The sequence below is a fragment of the Cimex lectularius genome, unplaced genomic scaffold, assembly GCF_000648675.2.
Source record: "Cimex lectularius strain Harlan isolate CLEC.00 unplaced genomic scaffold, Clec_2.1 scaffold153, whole genome shotgun sequence".
NCBI classification, from domain to species: Eukaryota; Metazoa; Arthropoda; class Insecta; order Hemiptera; family Cimicidae; genus Cimex; species Cimex lectularius.
In genome coordinates, this window is record NW_019392833.1 from 308,934 (window position 1) to 335,874 (window position 26,941).

At 33.1% G+C, this 26,941-nt stretch overlaps 3 protein-coding genes across 3 annotated transcripts; all 3 read right to left on the bottom strand.

Annotated features, from left to right (window-relative positions):
* Positions 1-424: 424 nt before the first annotated feature.
* On the bottom strand, positions 425-15,810 carry LOC106670575 (ubiquitin carboxyl-terminal hydrolase 8-like). The gene is made up of 19 exons (XM_014401048.2): positions 15,383-15,810; positions 15,085-15,309; positions 14,851-14,999; positions 14,598-14,772; positions 11,661-11,817; positions 11,389-11,530; positions 11,238-11,332; positions 11,022-11,177; positions 10,867-10,952; positions 10,703-10,807; positions 8,658-8,680; positions 8,483-8,583; positions 8,309-8,416; positions 1,935-2,174; positions 1,589-1,693; positions 1,308-1,529; positions 1,117-1,250; positions 824-1,027; positions 425-750 (listed from the first exon to the last, which is right to left on the bottom strand). Exons 1-19 carry the CDS (start codon positions 15,475-15,477, stop codon positions 645-647), a joined length of 2,628 nt encoding a protein of 875 aa, XP_014256534.1. The 5' UTR covers positions 15,478-15,810; the 3' UTR covers positions 425-644.
* On the bottom strand, positions 4,266-7,138 carry LOC112127486. The gene has a single exon (XM_024228555.1). It carries the CDS (start codon positions 7,068-7,070, stop codon positions 4,365-4,367), a length of 2,706 nt encoding a protein of 901 aa, XP_024084323.1. The 5' UTR covers positions 7,071-7,138; the 3' UTR covers positions 4,266-4,364.
* Positions 15,811-17,992: 2,182 nt separating the features above from the next.
* On the bottom strand, positions 17,993-26,777 carry LOC106670584 (protein Mdm4-like). The gene is made up of 6 exons (XM_014401066.2): positions 26,647-26,777; positions 26,455-26,529; positions 22,360-22,467; positions 22,139-22,293; positions 21,889-22,080; positions 17,993-18,694 (listed from the first exon to the last, which is right to left on the bottom strand). The coding sequence occupies exons 1-6, from the start codon at positions 26,660-26,662 to the stop codon at positions 18,356-18,358; spliced, it is 885 nt and encodes a 294-aa protein (XP_014256552.1). The 5' UTR covers positions 26,663-26,777; the 3' UTR covers positions 17,993-18,355.
* Between the last annotated feature and the right edge of the window lie 164 nt (positions 26,778-26,941).

Sequence of the window (26,941 nt, forward strand, 5' to 3'; positions counted from 1 at the left end):
TAAAAGATTTCATTTACTTAATGTCATTTGTGTATTACCTTATTTTATTTATTATTTTTAGAACCAATAAAAAGTTAATGTAGTGAGCTGTACCAGTAAAAACATAACAAAGTGTAGAAGAAAACTTACAAAAATATTTGAAAAGTCAACAACGCATTTAAAAATCAACAAATGTACAACAATTAGTCTGAAATATGAATCAGTAAATTTTGTTTGTTAATGGAATGTTATGGTAAAAACAATTTATGTTCAGTGCAATTTAATTCAAACAAAGTCTAATTTTTCAAATTCTTTATATATATATTTTTTTTTTTGGATAGTCCTGCTTGTATTATAATTTAACACATTGACTGTGCATCGCACCAGGCGACAAGCCCTACGTGCAACTGAGCAGGTAAATTTAAATTTAATTTACTGCAAATAGTTATTTTGGAAGTATAAACATACCAAATGAAGCAGAATTTAATGAAATTCAATCTGAAAAATCAATACAGATACATTTCAAGCACTAGGACCGATTTTTGTGAGAGACGATGGCGCAGTCAACGGGTAAATTCAAGCACTATACAAATGTACAAGAATATTGCATTATTTACAAAAACATGAGTTTTGGTTTTTTTGGTTGTGGTAAAACTACCAGAAAACTAATCTTCTTTAACAGCCTTATAAAATAAAATGTAGACCTCAGGATTATTTTCCACCGCTACTTCTGGAAGGGGTTCTATAGACTGATCATCAAACATGTACCATCTGAAAATACAGTTTGTTAGTTTCTATTTATTTATATTTTACACAAAATAAATCTTGCAAAAAAATAAACCACCTGTTAGTATGGTGATTTTTACATATGGCGCGGTAATGTCCAGATTTCAGTGTTCCAGAATGAATGGACATGGCGTACAGGTCATATTTATAAAACCTCTGTTCTGATCCGGGCACCACAAAACGAGACATGTCCATATTTGTGAGCGGGTATGAAACAATGTTTTCCTTTTTGTGGAGCCACGAATCATCATCTTGGGTAAACCTGAAAATCCGTACAATTTATTATATATACGTGTGTGTGTGTGTGAGCACACGCGTGCACGTGTGAGGTTACATAAACCTACTACTGACCTCTTAAGAGCTATAACTAAAATCCTAGGCAGGATAGATATATCAAATTTTTTTGTGGCGTTCCTTTCCGTCTTACACTTTGGACATTTCCAACCACTTATTCTTTCTCCTGACATATACAGTTGAATACATTCCTTAAAAAAACACATTAAATAAACTTTGATATTAATGACAAATCAAGAAATCATTACCATAAGGGAAACTGTTCCAGGCCTCGGCGGCAGGGGTACAAAAAGATTAAAGAACTGTTCGAACGTCACAGAAGTATAATCGCACGTGGCGCATGACACTGTGGATTTGTGTTGTCCATAAAACAGCCTTTGTATTATTGAGGAGTTCTTCTGTTTGAACTCACCCCAGGCTTTCTCACCGGTCTCTTCCTTGGCACCTGCCAAACTCCCAGGAACTGAAGGCTAACAGACAAAACAACATGAAACTAAATGCCGTAATCTAGTCAAAAGACAAAAGTTACCATTTTTAAATCTTCATGAAGATGTTCAAGAAGAATGATGAGAAATTCATTGGAGTCCTGATGCGCAGAACCTTTGAATATGTCTTTAACGTTGCCCATCTCTTCCTGATTAAAATATTAAAAAAAACTAAATTATACAAATTGATTAACTTGATATACCCAACAAACAAATGTATTGATTTTATGGCTTTTATGCTTATAAATTCATTATAACAAAACCAAACACATGGATATCTATTTCATCAAACTAGGATTTCTACTGTTTAGGTTTAATTGATAAGCTTATTACATAAATAATTAATAAGTTCTTTGGATGTTATACCACCAATGAAATTAAAATAAATACCTTAAGGTCTGAGATGGAGTAGACTCGAATCCCACCTCGCCACATGTGATTGAACGCCTGTTTTACTTCGGTAGCAATCTTCCCTTTGGTCCGACTCCTGGGATTGCATACAACTTCTAAACTGTCTTTAGTGGTCCCGATTAATGCCTCTACAAGAGGTTGAGTGTTACTCAGACACTGGATTATTGAGTTCATATAGCAGTTGTTGGCAAAGTTTTTCAGTCCTGTTAGGCCCTCAGCCTGTAAAAATATTTTTAAAAAATTATATGGGATTGCAAAATTAAATTTGTAATTTTTTTTTTACCAGGTAACCAGAAATTTTTTTGTGGATTTTCATTTGATATTGTTTTAATACTGGTTTCTAATTACATAGAAGGGTTAGGTGTTTATGTCACATAATGCTAAGAAGATGCATCAATTCATAAAGAAACAGTGTCTTGAACATTTCACTGTTAATTAAAAAAGATTTTCTTTCTCATGGTTTCAAAACCCATAAAACGTGCGTACTTATTCTATGAATTTTAGGACAGTACCAGGGCAGCTTGTAAAATTTGCACTGGGTTCGGTGATGAAACAATAAATGAGCACACTGCCCAAAAGTGGTTCAAAAAGTTCGATTCTAGGAATGAAGAGATTGAAGATGTACCAAGGTCTGTCTGGAAGATCTTCTGTTTTAAATGATGACGGATTGAGGGAAACTGTAGAACTTGATTTGAATCAACGTGTCAGGAACTCAACGTAATCAATGAATCCATTTGGTCTGGTGTACATCGAATTGGGAATGTGGAAGCTGAGCAAACAAAGCTCCGGCGGTAACAATTTTCAATGTCTAAACATTTGCCTTTCATTGCTTCCACAGCAAAAAGAGAGATGTTTTTTGAATGTATAAAATGGATCCTATTCAGTAACACCAGTAAGTCGTACCATTGACCACTGAATGATCCTGTCCCATTGACGTGAAAAACAAATACAGTGAAACCCCTCTTACGGACACCCCTCATGATGGACAATTTTGTCTGGTCCAGACTCAATGATGTAAGAATCAATGTATTTTGAAATTAAGGTTTTTAGTTGAGATGAAAAAAGTTAATGGCATGAGAGGGATTCGAACCCACGACCTTCGGCTAGATACGCCGCTGCTCTACTTGGGGTTGAGATAGGGAGTTGATGTCCGAGTGGATCGAGGTCACGATTGCTCAGGTGGTAGAGCAGTGGCATATCTAGCCGAAGGTCGTGGGTTCGAATCCCTCTCATGCCATTAACTTTTTTTCATCTCAACTAAAAACCTTAATTAATTGTCATGTATTAATTGGTCAAGCGGGCCACGAAAGTAGTGAATTAGTATTTTGAAACCCTCTACAACGGACACCTCTCTATCAGACGCGGACATGCAGTTTTTAATGAAATAACGGACAGTTTTTTCTCTCTTTTTTTTCCAAAAAGTTGTTTAATTTTCCCCCTACTAGACCTATTCTCTTGAAGAAATTGTTCCATTCCAAAAAAAGACTTGTTTTTTTACTTTGACAATTACTTTGTACTCTGAAGAAGAGGCCCTCAAGAAAGTCAGAGAATTAAAATTTTAAAAAGCCTTATTTTTGTCTTTTTTATTATTATTATTTTATTATTATTTATTTATTTAGTTTTTAGCAAGGGAAAGTCAAAGAGTTATAGTACAATAATACAACTAATATGTAATCAAGAAGAAATTATTGTAAAGGAAAAAAGTTCAAAAGCAAATCAAATGAAAATTACACAATATTTTAAAACATAAATTTTTACATAATATTTCAAGATGTTTACATGTTTAAAATTATTTTATATTAATTTTTTTCATATTTCAAATATTTACATATAATATATTTATTTTAAATATATAATAAATATACTTATATGTACATATGGCAATATTGATTATAGAGAGTGCATTTGGTTAATAAAATTTACTGTTTTGTTACCCCACCTCTCCACAACGGACAATTCTTAGCTGTCCATTATAGAGGGGTTTTACAGTATACACCAACAAAAGATGTCACTGTGTTTGGTGGGCAACTTTTTTTTAAACTTTTTGAATCGCTTTTAAGCAGTGGACTCAATTCTTGTTTTATAACGAAATTCAGTGCATAAAAATTGCAAAATAAAAAATTTTGTGAGAAGTTTCCATTTTCATTGAAATACCAACAAAATGTTAATAGCTGGTCATTTTTGCATTTATTTATTTTTGTGTTTAAATTTATTATATTTCTTTTGGACTACACAAACTAAAGAACTTTTCCAAGTAATACAAATAAAATAACCAGATGTGTAGAAATAATTTTAGTTTAAACAAAACACATGTACATACGTGTTCATTTTTTGTGTTAGTTAATGTTCAAAGTGTTTATTTTTAATGGTGTCATTTTTAATGTTGGCAGGCGAAATAAGAAATTATTGTTATATGAAAGGTTTATTTGGATCACCAGAATAAGAAAGAACCCTGGTCTGTGAAAGTACATAGTAAACGGTAGAAATAAGTGCTGCATTTGTTGTAATTTGGTTGAATTCTCTTCCAAACAGTCTGCTAAACAATGAATACATGTCTGGTACAAATCCAACTGATTTATGTACTTTTTCTTTGTAAACGTTCGTACCTTCTTTCAAAGTTAACCAGTCAGCTCTTAAATTGTTGCATCTGAACGTCATGTAATGGGTAGTAACGGAATTTGCTTGACGACCCTGAAAGATGATATTTTTCCAGCCGACAGCTCTATTCCATTCTGATGAACAATATTCAAGAATTTGAACGAATAAGGACATGGTGAGATAGACATGGTCTTCGACAGATCGATTTTTACAAGAAGATCCTGGCACATACAGGAAGGTATCTGTCCTAGGGAATATGTTGATTCCATTATTTTTCAAGATAAAAAAGAGATCATCCGGTTCATAAGGTTCTCCGTATATTTCCTCCAAGAATCTGCTGTTATTTTTTAATTCTACATTTTCCAAGGACACTTTCTCTTCACCAATTAAGAACAAAATTGTAAAATCTTGACATGTAAGATGTAGGGATACTAAATTTTGTTCATGAGGAGTAAGACACCAGTCTTTGTACGGTAGTTGGTGGAAACGTGGAAGTGCGAAGGCGAATGGTGCAAGTTTGTTGAGTTGAAATTGAACTACATTTTCATTTTTATAATATCGACACTGAAAAAGATGTTTTCGAGACCAAATTTTTCTTTCTTCATCCCAAATTACTGGAATTGGGTCATTCAGCTTAAACAGACCATTTTCCAAATGTATAGTGACTGAAATCATATCATCTTTGGGATCTTCCTCAACCCGATATTCTTCTTGAGATTCTTCTTCTTCTTCAATGTCTTCCTCTTGTTCCATATTTTCAAAAATAGACATCTCATGAAGTTCCATATTAAATGGCGATAGTTCGACATACCTGCTCATCAACGGTTCTCTCGTGATATCAAAATGACCTTGAGTAACCTGAACATAATTGCCTCCTTTTAGTGGAAACGGTTGAAAAACACATTTCAAGATATCAATATAATAAACACCTCCTAACACAGTATAAGCTCTCAAATTAAGTTCATCATCATCTAATTCTTGTTTCAGTGATTCAATGAAATCATTATGTGCCTCCTCTTCTCGCATATTAAATATCTGGGATTTTGTTTTTGAGAGAACGCTAACCTTTTGTTCATAATCTATATCAGTTACATTCTTTATTAACAATGTGCTATTTAAAACTTCTTTAATAGAATTGAAATCCGATTTAACTTGCTGGTTCTTTTCTTCTTTAGGAAGGAAGAGATCGGTGAATGTTGCAGACTTCCTTGCAGGATCATTTGTTTCATTTAAAATAGCTATGAGTTCTTTATCATCATCTTCATCATACATGGCATCGAGAAACATGTCATTTTGTTCATTAAATAAAACATGCATATCTATAGAAACAGCTGATGTCTGTGTAAAACGATGATAAAAATTGATACTTTCATTACTTTCTACAGTGCCTCGGTGTCGATTATGAAAAAAAGACTGTTTCGAGTTAATACTGCTGCTGTCTTTTGTACTTCTATTTCCAAAACCCTCTACAATTGATGGTTTTGAGTTTTTATCCAACGAATGCTGACTGTTCAACGATAGATAAGATAATCTTCTCGAGTCCACTAAATTATGTGATGAAAACGATGGCAGAAATAATGATGAAACTTCATTTGTAACTTTATCTGCATTGCCTTGTTCTTTTTGAAGCTTTCCATATTGCTGTTTGAATTCTTCAGCTTCCTGGAATTCTTTTGTGATAGCAGTGACCATGTCGTAACATCGTTTTACTTCTGACACTAAATTTAACGTTGCTGTTTTGACAAAAAGATCATTGCTCCTACTTGTAGTACTGTAAAAATCTAATTCTATGTGCATGCAGCGCAAAACGATCGGTTTAGTGTTATAAGGTATTCTAGGTAAGACCAATGAAGTAGCACAATTTTCAAATTTAATTGGTGGATGGTTCTTTTTAAAATTTAATCGAAACGGACATTCAAAGAATGACCACATACCGATATTTACAAATTTTGAACAAAAGGTGTATTCTCCTGTATAATAGTCTATTTTAGAGAAAGACGATTCAACATTCCTTATAAGTAAATAACATGCAAAATCTATTTCTTTTAAAATTGTATACTGCCATACATGTATAATGGATTTTATGTTTTTCACCATAATCTGAGTCAATGTTACTGGCTCTTCAGTGATTTCTGTGACAATGTTGAAAAAGGATGTTAGCTGTTCAAACTCCTGCATTACATCTTCAAGTTTAAAATTCTTTGAAAGGATTTCCCATTCATAAAAACAGAGATGCAAATTGGAAGCTGATTCTGGAGTAGGTCTATTGCACTTTATATACCTCAACCATTCTTTTAAAGTTCTGTTTTTTATTTTTCCCTTTTGTACTTTATGCTTTATCCTCTTAAACAAAATGTCTATTTGTGGCAATATCTCATCTCTTTTCTTCTTCTCATACATCTCTTTTTCAGCCTTACATTTTATTTCTTGTTGACGTTCCAACTCTTTTGACTTCGGATCAATATAATTCCTTTGTTTCTTACTTTGCCTGCTTTTAGATTTTTCTTGCCTATGCATTATGCAGACTTTTGTTTAGAAATTCAATAATAAATGAAGATCACGGTAATTTGTAAAACATTGAAATGTAAATAAAACTATAAAAAATGAATAAAAAGTCAATTTTGACAGCTATTCCACCTCACTTCATTTGATGATTACTTGAAAACCATGTGTTCTACTCCCACATCATAAAATGACAACTGTTTTTACGCAATTAAAAAAATTCAACTATTTTTAAATTGTATCTGTACAGATTTTAGTAGTAGCATGGAGGCCAAACTCCACGTTAATTATTAATATATGACTATTAATATCAAGTCCAGCAAGAACCGCGGTAGCTGAGTAGCATGTTAGACTCTTGGCTTGGAGACCCCTGGGATTTGATTCGCCTGTCCCACAAAAATACGTATCATACACAACAATACCTTGCTATGGCTGATATGGTAATCACAGTCATTAAAAAATCCAGCAAAAATGATTTCTTGTATTTTCAACGTTATAAGTCCAAATAAACCATAATTGATGTTTTGAAAACATAATTCTAAATTATCCTCCTCATAGATATTTCCACAAGTTTTATGTGCAAACTATAATTTAGAGTTTACTGATAGCACGTTAAGCAAGAATTTTATTTTTTAGACCAATACTTAGATTTATTTGGTAAGGAAATGTTAAGTTACTCACTCGTTTGAGAAGCTTCCCAAAAAATGAAATATAGTTGGATGAAAAGTTAAAGTGATGATGGCATTTTACAGTTAGACCCATATCGAACACAATCACATTGAAATTCCATTTGCCGAGCCTAAATGGATTTATAAAACATTTGACAGGTGGTTCCTAATTGGATTTAAATACTTTCATTGTACGTAGAACTTGAATAAAACGTACATCAAACAATTATTCTGACATTTATAACAATTAAAATTTTTGGTTTACTTACTTTAAAGGATGTTATAACTTATTTTCATTTATAAATTAAGTTTTCATAACTTGGCAAAAATCAATATGCATTTCCTTGAACTGTCAAAATGTTTACAGTTAAATAGACTGAAGTACAAATCAAGTTTTACAAGGTGTGTAATAAATTTTAGGCAACCAAAGGCATAAGGAAAGTGTTATATAAACCACCTTGAAAATCACGTGGACCAGTTAAATCCATACAACAACAAAAAAACGTGATATATGGTAATCCTATTAGTGCTAATTCCCTTTCAATATTATGTATTGCTAACAATTCTAGTGTCTCATGTACTTACAGTGGAGGAACCATAGGTCGAATCAGCCCTTTCTCCGTACGCAGGGAATTTGGAAACTGGCTTATTTGATCTTGAAAACGTTGGAATTATCAATTCATTATCATTAAGCTGCAAATTAAAAACATATATACGAATGTTTGCAATGTGTACAGAAATTTGATAACCTTAATTTACCTTGCTTATATTAGGGGAGGATGACGTTTTATGCAGTCTTCTGCTGTTGAATGACGGGGTCACACTTGAAGTTCCATTTTCTTTGAGTGTAATATAATTCGCTAACAATGTAATTAAAATTAATTTATTTTTTCAAAAATTCTAATTTATAATTACAAATAGTCAAGTAACTTACTTTCACTGTCACTGTCTGCATCCCTGAAAATACAGAAACAAATTAAGTTTTCTAATATGGTTACATATTTCAACTTTTTTTAAAATACAGCGCCAAACAGTTTAACAACAATTAATCATTGAAGTTTTATGAGTGAAAAACGAAACCAAATTTTTGACAGACTCAGTCTAATAAAAATAACGAGAGATGTTTGGAATACTAAAAACCCCTTAAAAAATAATAATAAAAATATTAAAAAATAAATAAAAGCCTATTATGGTATACAGGTCCCTAAAATGGAACATGGTGTGGAGTCAGGAAGCAAGGGCCCAAATTTTGACGACCTAATGAAACCTCTAGGCCCCACACCATCAATATTCCAAGATGATGTCAGTATCAGGACATGAGGGGAGTGAAAGCAACAAAAGGCTGACAAAACTAACCAAAACATGAACAGCCCTCACACCCTTTGGACCAGACCTGCATATTGGCATATCACAAAGCATGCTGAAAGCGGAACAAATAGATGAAGAACATGAAAAGTGCCGCCAACATAAAAAGAAATGATCACACACTGGATGAAATCACCCGGTGCAAAACAATCAAAAAAGTACTTAACATTTCAACCAGGAAACAGTAATTTACCACTCTCTCAGCAGAAAGAATTACGGAAAATAATTATATTGGTCATTGCCAATTCAATTACCAAAAAAATAAATAAATAAAAATAAATAAATAAAGTAAAATAAAATAAATAAAAACAGAAATTTGTCTAATTTGTCATGAAGAGGCAGAAACATTAGAGCATGTCTATTTTTATGATTGTAAAGCATTAGCATAGAAATGGTACGGCCTCTTCAGAAAGGCAATATTAACGCCTAAAGAAATAAGTGAAGAGGAACTCCCAGAAGAGTTAAACTACCGCCGTGCCCTCTTTGGGTTTTATAAATAAAAAAGGGTCAATTCTAAACCAACAGATCTTTTAGGTCACGGTGGAAGAAAGGAAGACAGTATCCAGTGAACCTGAAGTATTTGAAAAAAATGTTTATCTGATGAGAAATATCCAAAATATTCAAATAATTAACTATTGAAACCAACAGATCTTTTAGGTCACGGTGGAAGAAAGGAAGACAGTAAGTACCCAGTGAACCTGAAGTATTTGAAAAAATGTTTATAAGATGAGAAATATCCAAAATATTCAAATAATTAATTATTGAAACCAACAGATCTTTTAGGTCACAGTGGAAGAAAGGAAGACAGTACCCAGTGAACCTTAAGTATTTGAAAAAATGTTTATAGATGAGAAATTTCTAAAATATTCAAATAATTAATTGTTGTCTAGGTAACCATTCTTTGAAGGTTTCATGCCTAATACCAAAAAATTGTTTTAAATCTTTAATTACTTAGCCCCTTCTTACAATTTTCTCTATTTTAGATTTCTTTCTTTTTAAATACAGCATATTCATTACTAGAGAAGATATTCTTATTTTGACTTAATAAAGTTACAAGTTGATGGTTTGTTACCTGTAAATCAATCTGAATGAATTTTATCTAAAATTTCATCAACAATCAGACACAAAAAAAAGTTGGTCATGGAACCCCAGCCTAATGAAACCATTTTCCACTGGATTGAAATGTCAACTTGTTAACTTAACCTTACAATTCAGAACCCCTTTCAACTTACCAAGGGAGCATGAAATTCGTCTTTGTGACATAATCGTTGTCTTTAATTGATTTAATTGTTAATTTGACTATTAGGTGCAACATCATTCACTACACTGAATCGTTTACGTCAAAAGTCAATCCTGCGTTGCTTTTGGTCGGTGGACTATTTGTTTTTATATATATTTATTTTAGAAAACTGTAATATACTAAAAGATAAACAGGTGACACAGGTCTATATTATTTGTATGACTCATCCATCATTTTGGATAACAAAACTGAAATTATACAAGGGATTTCAAAGATATGCAACCGGCCAAGTTGAAAAGTTGAAAATAAAGAAATAAATCATTATTTGATCAATCATAGAAAAACAAATGGCGAAGTATATATAAAATACTTACTTGGAATGGTCTAAAGAAGGAGTCGACGTTTTGGAAAACATATCTTGTGAACTTCCATTTCTTGATTTTGAGAATATGAGGTCAGATGAGCTATTAATTTGTGTTCTGGAAAAAAAATCGAAACTAAAATTTGTGAATGTTGAGTATATAAAACTAATTTCTACTTGGATGGTTGGAAAGCAGGTTTTTTCTTCCTCATTTCACTTAAATCAAACTGTTCTTTACTGGTTGACTCTTCAATGTCTTGGACCTGAAATGAAACAACATTAAATAATTTCCTAATTTAATATTATGAATTGTTTTAATGATTAAAATTTACAGGTATAGGTTCTCCTTCCTCAGATGAGGAATCTGGAATCGTCACATTTGAATCGCTATCATTTGACTTGTCTTCAGAAATAGTTGGTGACTGCACTTGAGATGCCGCTGGGGTTATAACTGAATTATTCAAGCTCAGTTCTGAATGCACTTTCGGCTAAAATACAAAATTTACTTTAAAACATGACAATGGATTTAAATTTAAAAAAAAATCAACCTTCAATAATCTATCGAAAGATTTTGCCTCCATCTGTTTGACTCGTTTATTTTGTTCGATGCTCATGTCGATATCAGGATAATTCAAGGAATGTACTGCAATATAATGTTAAATTAGAAGGGTAAAAGCAATAAATTAATTGGTCACTTACAAGAACTGAACAATTCAGGACTAGGGTTTCTGGGTGGATTCACTTTAGGTCTTGTAGTTATCATTGGGTACATTGACAAAATTTCTTCATAGCCACCATTGACAAAAACTGGCTTGCATTTATACGATGTTGAAGGATCCCACTAAAAATAAAATTCTGACTATTTATCTAGCAGCAGCTTGTGTTCGTAAATTATATTATTTTTTAAATAAAATTTAAAACAAAATAAACTGAGTATATGGCTGACTTGAGATAAGTTTACAGAAGCTTACTTTTAAAATTATATCCCTCATGAGCTTCAGCTCGTTCTGCTGTTTTGTGCTAGTGCTTTTCCAGTCCAAAATAATTATCCTTTCAATTTCTGACCTCTTATCCCAGACCAACCTGTCGTGTTGTTTCAATTTGTCACGCAGCTTTGCGGCAGACAAACTACAATAAATTATACTTATAAGTTGAGCAAATAAATCCTATTTTTTTTAACAATATAGTTTAATTCCAGTCAAAACATAGGAGTATTTATATCCCACTCAGGGACCCACTGAACCTGTTAAATTAAATAATGCTTTCATTATATTTTTAAGTGAAACTCAAAAATTATCTAATATATGTCTCAAGAAGTTATTTTTTGCTAATAACAAATAAAATAATTGTGTATTACAATTTCTATACTTTGAGAATTGTACTAATAATGTAAAAGAAAAATCTGTGGTTAGCCCAGTTTATGAAATAAGTGTTTTTGTGCCACAGAGAACATGCTTGCTAATTAAACAACTGTCTACAGACTGGAAGGAAAGCAAAATAGGCTTTTTCCTTTGATTGATGTTATTTTTATTTATTCATTTTCTTTTTATATGATCCTGTGGCTCTCCTGAATGAGCTTATTTGAAAGTGTTGGGGTGGAGAAATAAGCCTGTAGGGTTTTTGATGGTAAATTCAATGAAAATTTGTTGTCTTTGTAAACAAATTTATCACCAAAACATGAACCATTTTGTTCTGTTATCTGTTGCCATCTTCCATGTCATTTTGTAATTATGTCATCCCAGATCTTGTCAGGGTTTTGAGTGATGAACTCCACCACAGTGAGTTTTCTGTAGTCCACAAGTTAAGTAATTTTTCAGAGTTATCCGATGAATGTGGTGAGTAGGGTAGCACAGCCAAGCTATAAAAATTTCTGGAATATGTGCAAACACTAGTGGAGCAAGTGTTATTCTGTTAGAAAACGATCCCAGTAGCCAAAGCAGTTTTGGGACAATTACTGAATTTAATGTGTACAATCTACATTAGAATTAAGGTTTGGTTTGACACAACAAACTCATAAAGTCATAATAAAATACCCCTTCCTATGTAAAACTTTGCCTTCTTGGGATATAATCCAGCTTTGGTGTTGTTAATTACAGCCTTTGCATTTTCACGAGGATTTTCCTCTCTGGACATTATTTCCTGGATAGAACTTACATGCCCAGTTATCAATATTTTTTAAAATGGGTCTTTTTTTTAATGAGGGTATTTCAACTATGAGTGAGGGTGCTAGTTTTTGAAGGAAAAAAGCCCATTTGTACCTTTCTGTTAGAGTGATGAGTGCCATGTCAGTGCCTAAACCGTTACGACCAGTGATGCCCCCAAAATGGGTCATTTAGATACCGTTTGATGAGGTAATTACACATGGAGATGCGGCCTAATAAATTATTCTCTATGAGAAACCTATATATCGCTCTGACAAAAATATCCAGCTGCTCTCAGATGCATTAAAACATTTATCATAATTGTCTTTGTGATGTCTTGTATTGTTCAGTGCACGTTATTTGTGAAAAAGCTTGAATTTGGTCAACGGCTGCATGACAACCTGAGCGCATTGTCTTCCAAACCAAATTTCCTCTTCTGAACCTAACAAACTACTTACGGACAGTGCTTTCTTTACTTTCAATCACATGTTTTCCTTGTAGTAGTTTCTTTGCAGCAATTAAAAAAAACTATTAAATGACAAAAATTCACTATTTTTCCTCCATTTTGAATAGACAAAATACCTTGTAAAAATATAAGATCTCAACAATTTAAAAAAAAAATCCTTACATGTATTTATTGTAGTAGTCATAATTGACTGTATTAATTATTTTAATTAATTATACTTGAAAAAGCAAGTGTTACGAGCAGGATTCAAACCCACAACCTTCCGCTCAATACGCCACTGCTCTAACTACTTAGATTGTTGAGATTGAGCATCACACTAGCTCAAGTAGTTAGAGCTGCGGTGTATATTGAGTCAAAGGTCATGGGTTCGAATCCCACTCACAACACTAGCTTTTTCATCTCAACCAAGAGAGAAAGCATATAATTAATTAAAATATTTCAATTATTTTTTTAATATATTTTTTTTTGGGGGGGGAGTAAATGGGTCAAAAATTGCAGGGGTGACGGTGGGAAATGAACCCACAATGGGGTCTATCAGCTGAAAGTCTGCACTCTAACCAATTGGCAAACCATAGTCCTCTAAAACACTGTAACTAATCCCTTTTCAGAGTGTGTAATACTGATTATATAAACATTGCTTCAAAACACAAAAGAGATAACATCAAATAATTGAGGAATGCTATAGACTCATTTTAAAACCCAATGCTTCGAAACACTGGGATTCAAACCCAGGACCTTCCAGTGATTAATTGCTGTGTCAACACTTAGGAGTGTTGCGACTGTATAATACATAAATTAATTTTACTATGTTATATTGTTGTTTCACCATTCATGGCAAGTGAATGTTAAATTTACTTGGAGAAAAAAAGAGAGAGTGAAAACTTCAATTGTTGAGTTTTTTGTTTTTTCGACAACTTGAAATTTAAAAAATATGTGTAGAGATTAGTGACCGTTAATCGATTCAGATATCGTGAGACCCAGAGGGGTGTACCCGACTGCATCTCACGATATCTGAATAACTTTAAAAAATGTACGTTTTTCACCTATGGAAATGTTCTTAAATGGTAAATACAGTTTTTCCTATTTTGTTTGGTTGTTGGATTTAATGATGGATATTGAATATCATTTAATAGTTTACCTAATTCAATTTTCTCAACAAATAATTAATAACATCAATAAATATATGTGTAATTAATATATGTAATTAATTACATATATACATATTTTATTACATATATATTATTAATATGTAGGTATGTAATTAATATGTACATTTATATGGCTCAGAATGATGCATTTACCCTGCTTTTAGTAACTCAGGTGGGATGTTAATTATTTGTACCGGTGGTATAATCTGGGAACTCTTAAAGTCATCCGTTGACCGTACATCCAAAATGAGAATAGGCTTGACAGCATTATTTTTAACCAGCGTGTAAAATTCACTTGGCTCAATGAATTCTTTCTCCTCCCTTCTCTCTAAAACAAAATGTAAAATATATATATTTAAACAAGAAACAAGTTGATAAATGACATAAGTTTTGACAAGTGGCACACCATTGCTAACTGCATTTCCGTTCTGTACATCTTTCTCCCTCTCAATGACAGCGTTGCCGACCCGATTGTTTTTGTTAAGATCTGCTGTCTGAGTTTTGGTAACGTTTGGAGTGCTGTTTTCCAAGGTCTTTGCACCGTTATTGCTATACCTAAAGTAATCAAATATAAACCGAATGACCACAATGAAAAATTTGGTATAACAATCCGAAAAAATGTTGTGCCCTGACAACTTACCATTTTTTTAATTGGTCTGTTACGTCTGCTAAACGATTATAGAGTTCTTTCGCCTTTATGAACTCCATCGGGTAACTCTTTTTCTTGAAATCGGGAGATTCTTGAGCCATTTTCAACATTGTAAAGTAACGCGACAAGTAGATATACTCAACTTCTATATCTTTATTGTTGGATTTTGACAGGTGTTGAATCCTGTCGTACAGGTTTTCCATATTAATTATTAGACTGCGACCAAAAGAAGTTACAATTTAACAAAATAGTCCAAAAGTTTAAGTTAATCGTTAAATCTAATACTTACTCTTGTAGCTTCTTCGGTTTTATGTAGCGGAGTTGGGCTTTCTGGTCTAAAGTTTCCAAACTTTTGAACCTAAGAGTGGCATTCAGCTTGTTCATATTTTAATATGGCTTATAGAAAATATTGGGAAAACATTCGAAAGGGAGTTTGAACCAAATTTTGAAGGAAAATCTCCATTCAAATCGATATCATGTCTTTCATATTTAATTTAATTACATAATGACTCAGTCGCGCTGCAATTCTGGCACTTTTCTCATATTTGCGGCTAAGTCAATTGACGAAGGAGGGGAAAAAGAAAAAGAAAATGAAATGATAAATGTGAAATGTGAAGACAATCAAGTTCACAAAAATAACAACAAAACTTTCCTTACTTTCTATCGTTAAATAAAACCTTACATGTCTGGCCAAAGGTTAAGTTTTTCGCTGTTATAAGACACTGCTGATAACAGCAAATGTATGTCACTTTCAATATTTGCAACAAAAATTTATACCACAGAAAATAAATACATAAACTACCCCTAATCAATAAATAAATATGAACTTGATAATGCAGGAAAAATTTCACAACAAAATGCAATAACTGACAAAGTTGTTTATTAAATTATTTGATTATACTCTATCCAAATCATAGAGTTGTGCAATGAATGCTAAATTCCACTTTTAACTCTTGTTAAATAAACTTCTTTTTTGTGGAAAACGTCTTTATTAACAGTAAATCAATAAAATATTAAATATATACATGTTTACAATTAAATATACAGAAGAAGTAATAAACTGTTCTGCTGTGGTTAAATAACTCATATTTGCAAATATGCAATACCGCAAATTAAGTTGCTATATACTCTGGTTGAGAAGAAAAAGTTAGTAACAAAAGTGGGATTTGAACCCACCTTCGAAAGGTTGTAGGTTGAGTGAGTTGGTGTCTGAGTGGATTAAAGTCACAATGCTTAAGTGGTTAGAGCAGCGGTGTATTGATGCAAAGGTCATTGGTTCGAATCCCACTCGTGATACTCATTTTATCTCAACCAAGACCTTAGATAAAAAGAATAATTAATTTAAATTAATGAACAAAATCAGAGGGCTTGTAATGAGTCAAATGAGGCGATATTCTCACATTCTTTTTCACCATCTGTGCCCTTTAAAAATTCTCAGTTCTGTTCTTTCCATACACCTTATACTCCAAAATTCACTATGAATTTTATTTTTCAATGAATGAATTTCATTCTCAATATTTCCTGATGCAAATTTTTTTTAAGAATATTATAGATGTTACAAACTTTTTTTTGCCATTAGGTTCTCTCACAATTTGAATTTTTTCTGTTTTATGGATTCTGAATTTTCTTTTTGTTCATAACTTTTAAAGGCACAGGATTGTTGATTACTTTCCCTACGTATCTTTTGTTCTAAAATGTCTCTGGTACTGCCCTGTCAGCGGTTTGTTAACTCCACCATATAAATGTGCACTAATAAAACATTAAGGATGTCATATAATATGCATTAAAAAACCCCTCAAATATGTCGTATAATTTGCAGTTTTGCACTATAAAACATTAAACATGCAATATTTATGCATTAAAAAACCCTGCATAAAAAAAAAATAAAAACCCTCATAATTTGCGCTGATTTACTTCTCCCTCTATAATTTCTTTTGTAATAGATGTTACCAACTTGCAGAGTGGTTCTTGACAGTTTTAATTTCTAATTTTCATTTTCTTTTGTTAGACTAATCCTGAAGTTTTATTTCAATACTTTTTACAGTTTGTCATTTCCTATCATTTTCATTTGCCTTTCACAGTTTTAGACAGTCAAGAGACCGAGCTGAAATCTGTTTGACAGACCAAAATAATAATTATTAATTAAATAAAAATAATTAAATTATTAATTATATTTAACGCCAAACCACAGGTTCATCACTCAGCAGGCCTCAAGAGAAAATTTCACTAAAATATCTTGAATCATGAATATTGGAAAATTTCTTATCCCTTATAGAATTAAGATTTTACAGTTCGATTTAAGTTTTAATACGCTTGGTATAGGGTAGGCCCTATATTTTCTCCATACTAGATGGCACACTGTAACAAGTAATGGGAAGTTATAAATAAAGTAATTGATTTCCCCAGGGAATAATCTGAAATTTGTTTTAAGGACCCTGGGCCCTCAATGCAATTTTGTTTCCATAAATAAGCCCACAAGATTATATACAATTTGGAATATGGCTCAAAATTTATACTAACCCTTTTTACGACTATCTTTAACAAGGTCATGGAGTTAGTTATTAGTCAGAAAGTGAGTTTTTAGTATTACATTTCCATCCATGTAGCTCAAGTTTCTTTCTAATTATTTGAAAACTTCTTGAACAGGTTCTATCGCTGTTCTTGTTCAATCTACTATTGATGATCTTGATTGTTTTGAGTTCCTTTAAACCTTGGCTGCAGTTGACAACAACTTTCTTGACTAATGCGCCAATCTGATTAATTAATAAATTAATTTAGCCTTGGGTATCGATACAGGCCAGCAGACAGGCTCACAATGATTAAGAGCTGTAAAATAAATGAATTTACACATTAAAATAAAGCTGCTTAAACAAGGGTTGTTGAAAAAAAATAAGTGACATTCCTTTTAAAGGTTTTTATTATTTACAAAAATAAAAAAATATACTGACTTAGAAATAAATGGTAACTAAGTGCGTCCAAAACTTTAGACCTCTTACATAACATAAAAATATATAACAGCAACGTTAGGCAGACCAAGATGATCTTTAACGTCCAAATAATAAATACAATATGTACATAAATAATTTAAGTATGCCAATCTGCTATGTAACAATCGACATACCAATGTCAAAAGATCATTTGTTTTCTTTAACATGACTCTGTCAAAGCCGTCGTAACAAAACTCGACTTTTGTTATTATAAGAAAAAAATAAATAAATTAGATTTTGTTATAAATAATTTTTGCCTAGAAAAGGGATTATCGTTAAACAGATACTACTTTAAATATCTGTCTAGTCCTTATATTGCAAACGGGGCAACGCCCACTCTGCTTGTACGCTCTCACTGAACATTTGTAACATGAATACACATGGATTATATTGCCGTGACAGAACCCACCGTCTTTCCTCCTGACGAGACAGATCTGGCACAACTCGCCAGTAGGATCGATTTTCATCTCGTCGGTATCGTTGTGAAAAGACTGGCTTTGTGATAAAGCAATGCCACTGTCAGCTGAGTCTAACTTACACGAATCACTTAACAAGTCCACTCTCGTCTGACGTCTTTTTCGACACGGCCTCATCGGAAGGTAACTTTTTCTTAACTATAAAACAAAATCACATATTAATAACAAATTAAAATATGTTAGGATTATTTTTAATTGCCCAAAATACTCCAACTAAAAATATTTCTGTTTCAGGCCATCTATTAAAACTAAAATTATTATAGTCAAGAAAACTCATGTTGAATCGACAGTGAGTTACTTATTGGGTTTGGGTACATTTGTGGTCTTCGCAAATAGGCAGACCAACACCGATCATCACGTATGGTCACGAGGTATAAACAATTCATAGAGAAAGTACAAGTTTTGTCAATGCTTAGTTGAATCCCAGAGTACAATTATGTCTAGATTGGTTGTAGTAGTGTTAAAGAGGTGTTTGCTTGTAGAAAGAATTTGTCAAGTAGTACTCAGAGTAGTTTATTGAGGTGATACAGTGAAGGGTGTAGGTTATTCGCTGGGGTTTGATTTCATTGAGTCTGAACCTCCATTTCTTGAACAATTCTTCCAAACAGGAGATTTATGAATTAGCTTTGAGTTTGTTGAAAGGATGGCAGTAACGCCTGCATATCTAACGAGTACTGTATCAGGATCAATGTTTGCATGTGTGTACTGAATAAAAAATGGGACAAAGGATGGTGCCTTGCAGAACACCCACAGCTGCATAGTTGATGGGGGAGATGTTCCAATTCATACTTGGAAGTAACTATCAGACAAATAGGATTTTAGGACAAGTGGATGGAAGAATGACCTTGATGATGTTTTCAGAGCAAGCCCGGTCGAAGGTTTGCCTCACGTCTAAGAAAACACCCAAGCCTGCTGATGATTTCCCCACCCTGTGGCCCTTTGAATGGTAGTGATGTCTTCACCCGAATTTTAAGGATGGGATAGGAGTTTTCAAGATTTTTGCCTAGTAATGGTAGCAAACTGCATTGCAACATTGCCCAATTTGTTGTCATTACTTGGCAATATTCATCTAATGCTCTTAAAGTGATAATTTATTGTATGACCATAAAATCTGAAAATACCTGCCAGCTGGTAGGATTCGTAACAAAAGGATGGAGGGGAGTAGGAGAGAAGACCCAGATCGGACCGAGCTTTCAAAAGGACAATTTGGACACAAGCGGAAGATTAAAAAAAAAAATAAGCAAAAGATATATCTTTTGCTTATTTTTCTTTGTTTTTTTTTTTCCAAAAAGCAGTTATGCATCATTATACATCATTTGAACACGTTCTATTTTCTTTTAAATTCTTTCTTTCAGTTTTAAACCTATTTCTGTGATCCACAAGAGAATAATTAACTACTATTCGGAGTGGTGTGATGGAGTTTGGACCGGTCGAATATTCGGCACAGCCGGGCACGCCAGTTCAGTTTTGCCATTGACATGGTTCTTGGAACGGTGTTGCTCTGTTTGGACTGCTAGGAGCGATCGTGAATGGCCACCTTAATTGTACCAATGGGTTTATAAGAGTGTAAACATTTATTTATTCTATAATATTATTGTAAAATTAATGGTTGGTCTAATAAGACCAGTTTTAATAAATAAATCTAATAAAAAAATAAAAAAATGTATTATATACGTTTGTTCCATCATACTTCAAAACCATCAGCAAACTGTCAGGTGCGTGTGCAGTTGAGTTTGGGCATTCTAACCCGCTACAAATCTACACTCAAACTGCCAAGTACCGCTGCAACTCAGGTAAGTTTGTGAATGTCATAAAAAAAAAGATTTTACTACGGACATCGTCAGAGACATGTGCAAACATTTCCCTGTGCTTTCGCTCGCATCAAATTGTTAAGTTCTTACAACTAGAGCTCGGACTGAAACTTCTCAAATATGGCATTTTTATGCACTAAAAACCCTTCAAATATGCAATTAATTTCTTCCAAAACTGTCGATGTCACCCTACTAATATATGAATAATTTATTTTTTGTAGAAATTTTTTCAGTATAGTATATATTCAATTTAAAGGAAATATAAAATTTTCAGTACATAAAAAAATCATGCAATTACATAAATAATGAATTAGATAATTTAAAATTCATAAATTATAATAATTAGAAAGAGGAATTCCTTCCATATTCCGACCACTTCATAATTTAACTTAATTATTTAAAAGGTTAATGAATATAAACATCTATCTCTGATTTTGAAAGTTATGGTTTTAAATATAATTATTCAGAAATCGTGAGATGCGATCTGGTGTGATGTAGATTTCAGAAAAACATTTTCTTTATCGTGCGTAATTGTGCCATTCTTGCATGTCGTGTTGAGAGTGGCACAATTACAAAGAAGGCAAAACACTTTGAGCCCTGAAGATGATCTCAATAAAGATCGAAACGTTGGCACGATAAACATTTACACTAATCACCACACGTTTTAAATATAATTAAATCAACTATTGAGACCATATAACATTAAATTTTAACATGCCCAGTGCATTCCCTGACAAGAAAGAAACTTTTGTTGGGCAAATATGTATGTTGGAGATTTATTGCAGAGCTGCTTTGTCATTGTAACACCACCATCAGGTGAGAAAGAGACAGCCGCTCACTACCCAACGGTCTTGCGTTTGATTCCTACTATAGCCCCTGGTATTTTCTGACCCCTTCATCCAAACCATGCCACCATCAGGTCATAACTAAATAAAATTCCTTCAGACACCTACCAGAAATAGTCATCAGTACCGAGTAACATTTGACCTAAGAATTACCTAAAATTAAAAAAACAAGTCAAAGTAAAGTAAAAATAAATTATCTAGATTAATGCATGAATATTTTTTTAAAATTTTTTAAAGGTGGTTTTTATAATTAATAATCATTTGTATTTAGGTAATTGTACTTATCCTAAATCACTTCAGAGCAAGAAAAAAAGAAAGAAAGTGGGATCATAAAAGCCCTTCCAATATGACCTTCCTCCATTTTCAACAATAATAACAAGCCTATTAAATTATCTTAATTACAACAATTTAACTAAAACTCAATAAGCTACCTCTGTAATTTCAGACCTATGTGAAGTATTTTTCAATAAAAAAAAATCCTAAATATTCAAAACGTTTATATAAACGTTTTTTGTCACGTCAATTTTCTATCCATTTTGAAAAAAATAGTATTGAACTTAATATTTTTTTCAAACCTCATTATTTTAAAATCACTCATTTCATCCAGCATTACTTTTATTTTGGCAGAATACCTAAAAAAATGCAAAAACCAACATTAAAGCAAAGAAGAACTCACCAGATAACATTTTTGACAATATCTGAAATAAGGATTGCTATTTAATAATTTGCACCATAGACAATATTTGAAAGTCCACTTCTTGTCGTTTTCCTCTAACTCGGACAAACTCTCATCATCGATCGTTTGCACGGAACTGTTCGAAATCCTGTGGTCGACTATTGGGCTTCCAGCTGCCAAAGGTTTCGCATCCTAAAAAGATCCCATTAAATTCATCTCAAACTATCAAGGGGTTTGAAAACAATCTCACTTCAGACGTAGAGGAAGAGTTTCTGATATGGATGCAATCGTAAACCCTGTCCGACTCTGTCAACGACACGACCCCCACATCAATAAAAGCCCCGCTACTATTTCTGCTGGTCCAAGAATACGACGAACAGGTGTCGGTGGGCGATTTAACAATATCTGAGATAGGTGAAATGTGATTATGAAAAAATTGTTCTTTATAAAAATGTACTAATTGATCTGTACCTGTTGACTTGTCTTGGATGCTTAATATGCTTTCAGTACCTGAATCAGATTCAAGATCGGATTCAGGAGCAAGGACATATATACAACTTCTCTTGGTTGTAACATCATCTAGAACAAATCAAAAGTTAATTAACCACTATTGGAAAAAAACAAAACAAGTGATAATAGCTGTTAATTCAAATTATTCGGACCTTCTCATAAGTATGTAAAAAATTTAAAAAATGCGTAAAAATTAACCGTAGTATCAAGTGGGATAGTAAACCATATTTTATTTAGTAGACATATTTGACCTAATTAATTACTTTAATTAATTTACTCTTTATATAAGGTTTTGGTTAAGATGAAAAAGCTAGTGACATGAGCAGGATTCGAACCCAAGACCCCACGACTCAATTTGCTGCTCTAACCACTTGAGCTATCAAACAGTGATGACACAGCTAATCAAGTGGTTAAAGCAGCAGCTTATTGAGCCGAAGGTCTTGGGTTCGAATCCTGCTCGTGACACTAGCTTTTTCATCTAACCAAGACCTTAGATAATAAGTATAATTAATTAAAATACAATATTAATGATGTGATAAGTGGAAATATGCAATGTTTTATTTATACTTTATAAACAACTCAACTGGATTTATTATTAATAACATGATAAAAAGAAGTGTTCCAATTTAAAAAAAAATTAAAAAAAAAGATTTCTGAAGACTTTCACCTGTCAACTGAAAAATAACAAAAAAGTGAATAATTTTATTGAAATTTACCTTTTTTTAATGTTGTCCAAAACAAAAACTGATAATCTGAAGGAAACATTCCAAAAGAATAAGGGGGACTTGCTAATACCTACGAATGACTGATCCACCGAATCATTGAACAAGCACTTGAAGAAAAAATATAAGCAGTTTTTATAGATGTGGCCCAAGCATTTGATAAAGTCTGGCATGAAGGTCTCTGAAGGATATACCATCCTCCTAGGATTAGTGCAAAAAAACTTGAGTTAGATGAATTTGGTAAAGTTATGGCCAATTCAACATTCAGTTGTCTCTCCCCTCGGTTGAAAATAAAAAGATGGATGACTCCAACCACAGACTAGCATCAACTTGTTCCAGATGAAGATTTTGTTTTGACATGTGGCTAGACAGCAGATCGACAAGCAATGACTCAATTGCCATACACATTTTCCATCTCATCACTTGTACAAGAAATGTTTCAAGCAGAGAAACACAAGACTCTTGTTTTTAAAGGTGACAAGATTTTTGACTTTTCTAAATAATTTTGTCCAGAGACTATTAGTGCCAAGATGTGCAATGCATGTGATGCAAGTTATTTTACGGTTTGACAGGAATTTTCTAGTTTTCATAAGAAGTTCACCACTGATTGAAGTTGAAGGTCGTCCTTGGGTGAGTCCTTAAGTTCCCAAAAGACAACTTTCTAAACCAAAGACAAACAATTCTTTCATTAAAACTTCCTCCTTCTGGTTTGATCACAAAAAATTATGCAAAAATCTCCATGAAATTATGAAATGCTAAATAAAACTAAAATGCAAATGTTTACTTGGATAGAAAACAAAAATTGTTATTAAACAGAAAATTAACATGTTAATCCTCTGTAAAGTGTTATAAAAACAAAAATTTCATATCAGACAACCAGATAGAAACAATAACATCAATTGAAAATCTAAACTGTCAATGAAAAGCTATGTATGAAAAATTTACAACAAAATATAAAGATAGATTTTTTTTTTTTTTTTTCAATGAATTCAGTCTGACTTGTATTTTATTTTGGCCTGTCAGAGATGTTTTAGTTTGCGATCTAAACTAAAAGTATACAACCCACCACTGAAGATGAAAACTGAAATATTCTGAAAGACCAAAACAACAATAAGCGTGTCAAAATGGTCAAAAACGAACAAACTATACAATAGAAAGAGTTTGGAAATACCAATCACGAAGAGAAAAAAAAAGGTCAAAGCAACAACTTTTTTTTATGACGGGCTACCAACAACAGAGCCATATCATAGGGCTGATGGATTACATCCTCTTACTTATTAACACAAACAAATATATACAGTCAACCCTCCTATAACGCGGTACTCTCAGAACGTGGTTTCTATATAACACGGAGCTGAAATTGCGACAGCCCTCCCATAACGCGGTACTCTTACAACGCGGTTTCCGTTTAACAGAATCCCATAAGTCCCTTCCACACAGCCTATGAATGACTCTAGTAACTAGATATTGTAAGAGGTTTTAATGTAAGTTTTATTTTCCACGCAAAAGCACAGCCGAGATACATAAACAATATGTTTATGTAAACATGCCAGCTTATCTCATTGTCGTTTAAGACATCGGTTTCAGTCATCTCAGAGATCTTTCACAGTACATACGTTTTGTTGGTGACCAAGTCTTTCTAATCTCAATTTACAAGATGTGAAACAAGGGCTAAATTTGGCTAAAGAATTAGAACTTCATTTCATTCAAACTGATCATTCAACGGTGCGCAGCGCAAAGTTTAAAAGAGAGTTAAGAAATTGCTTAGCTCCCTATAGAGGTTTTAGTGGAGTTAGAAAAAAAAGCTACGATCGAAAACCAATGTGAAGAAGAACCAAGTGAGGAAGACATTTTGCCCATTAAAAGAAGATGAGTTAGGCGACTCATATCTGACAGAGAGGATGAGTGTTGAAAAATAAATAATTTTACAAAAGTCTTTCTTGTTTTTGTTGGAAAACAGTCTTTTAGTTTAGTTTTTGTTTCATTTTTTTTTATCAATCCTTATATGAACTCTTCAATCCAATAAAAATAATTCATAATTTATCTTGTCTTTTGTATTTATTGGTCTCCATATAACGCGGTACGAATGATGTGATTTGTACTAATTTCGAGTTTCTTATAGCGCAGTTTCCATACAACGCGGTAGACGGTTTCCATAGAACACGCTACGAATTAGCCTGGTTTGTACGATTAAATCCGAGTTTCTTATAGCGCGGTTTCCATATAATGCGGTATGCACTCACCGTGTTATAGGAGGGCTGACTGTATATACATACACACTGTATAGCTGCACAAAATTATACACAATATTTACAGATTGAGAAATACCATCAACCCACTCTTGTGCCCAAGGGCTCTTTATGTCATGTGCCACACCTATTCGCTCTCTGTAAGGGGCCAAGGCAATTCGGCATACAATTTCCTAACGTATCAGGCTGTAAAGTTGTGGCTGTAGGGAAAAGAAAAAAAAAAAGCCAATGCATGGCTTTAACTAAATATGACACACTGAATAACCTTTCTGTACAAGCAGAACACCTGCGGGGTTTGCCCCAAATGCAGTTGAACCATTTATCAATCAGGTATGGCCTATCCTCAAACTCCCTTCCTTGTATTTCAGGCCTTGGATGGGCCATCGCTCAGTCGTGCTCTTGACATACAAGAGGGGATGATCCTCTCTATTGATGCTCCTAATGTTCTTTTTTTTAATGTGTACTTTACATCTTCACCTGGCTAGGTCATGGTGATTCTGTCAAGATATCCCAGCTTCGTCTGCAATGACTACCATTTTTCAACCACCCAGTCGACTACTATTTTTCTGAGGCGATCCAACTTAACATATCTCTCTAATAAGAGCATGTCGAGAGGGTTCACCGGGAATCTGTCACGAATAGCAGAAATTGTGCTCAAAGAGTGAAGATAAGGAGAACCACCTTTGTCTTGGATCACCCAGAGTGTGTGCCAAATCGTATACAGCTCTACTGTATGGACGAACCTCCTCAATCCTAAACGAGGTGAAAACTAGCGAATGACGACCTGAACATTTAGTAACACAGCTCAGTAAAAGTACGGTGTTGTACACAAACTGGCTAGTTCCGCTACTTATTACTGCCAATATCCAATTTTGTGCATATTCGATCAAACTTAACTCCCAACGGCAGGTTACATAGTAAACGGTCGGTGGAGACCCTTGGGGCGTTTCTGTTAAACAGATCTGAAGAAAAAAAAATATGTCGAAACAACTCCATTATTCAAAAAGTACCACTTGGCCATACAAATGTGTGATACATATTTTTAAAAAATTCAGATTAAGCATTTACTTATTAAAGAATTTTACCTTCTGAATCGGAGGACGTCCTTGCACGTTTTAAGCCTGAAAGCCCACTCCTTTCTGTCGAGGTCGCAGGTATCGCTAGAATAAACCGTTAAACATAAACAATTGTATATCTAACGAATATATTTCAAACACAGTTAAAGTTCAAATAAAAGTGAAATTTATTATTATTTTGGAAAAGAGAAAACTCCTTACCGGTCTTAGCACTCATTGTTACTTTGAAACTTAGGATGAAACTTAAAAGTACGGTGGAGAACAATGAAGAACGAACCTAGACGGGTTACGGGCTTACGGCCTACGGATACACCTCGTTTCAAAGCTGAACACGAAGACGAACTGCGTACCTATCGATACTGGTAGTCAATTCCAAACTTAGAAACCAAAATAATCGATACCTTTATTATATTACATTTATATATAATAATAATAAATTATTATTCAGAAATCGTGAGATGCGGTCTGGTGTGATGTAGGTTTCAGAAAACATTTT

Excerpts from the sequence above, each read along its gene's own strand:
- LOC112127486 (XM_024228555.1), bottom strand. The coding sequence starts at position 7,070 with ATGCATAGGCAAGAAAAATCTAAAAGCAGGCAAAGTAAGAAACAAAGG.
- LOC106670575 (XM_014401048.2), bottom strand. The coding sequence starts at position 15,477 with ATGAACAAGCTGAATGCCACTCTTAGGTTCAAAAGTTTGGAAACTTTA. Across the intron at positions 10,808-10,866 it reads CCTGCTTTCCAACCATCCAA|AACACAAATTAATAGCTCAT; the intron begins GTAGAAATTAGT and ends TTTTTTTTCCAG. Across the intron at positions 1,530-1,588 it reads TTCATGAAGATTTAAAAATG|CCTTCAGTTCCTGGGAGTTT; the intron begins GTAACTTTTGTC and ends TTTGTCTGTTAG.
- LOC106670584 (XM_014401066.2), bottom strand. Across the intron at positions 22,294-22,359 it reads CATCCAAGACAAGTCAACAG|ATATTGTTAAATCGCCCACC; the intron begins GTACAGATCAAT and ends CACCTATCTCAG. Across the intron at positions 18,695-21,888 it reads ATTGTCAAAAATGTTATCTG|TTAAGAAAAAGTTACCTTCC; the intron begins GTGAGTTCTTCT and ends TTTGTTTTATAG.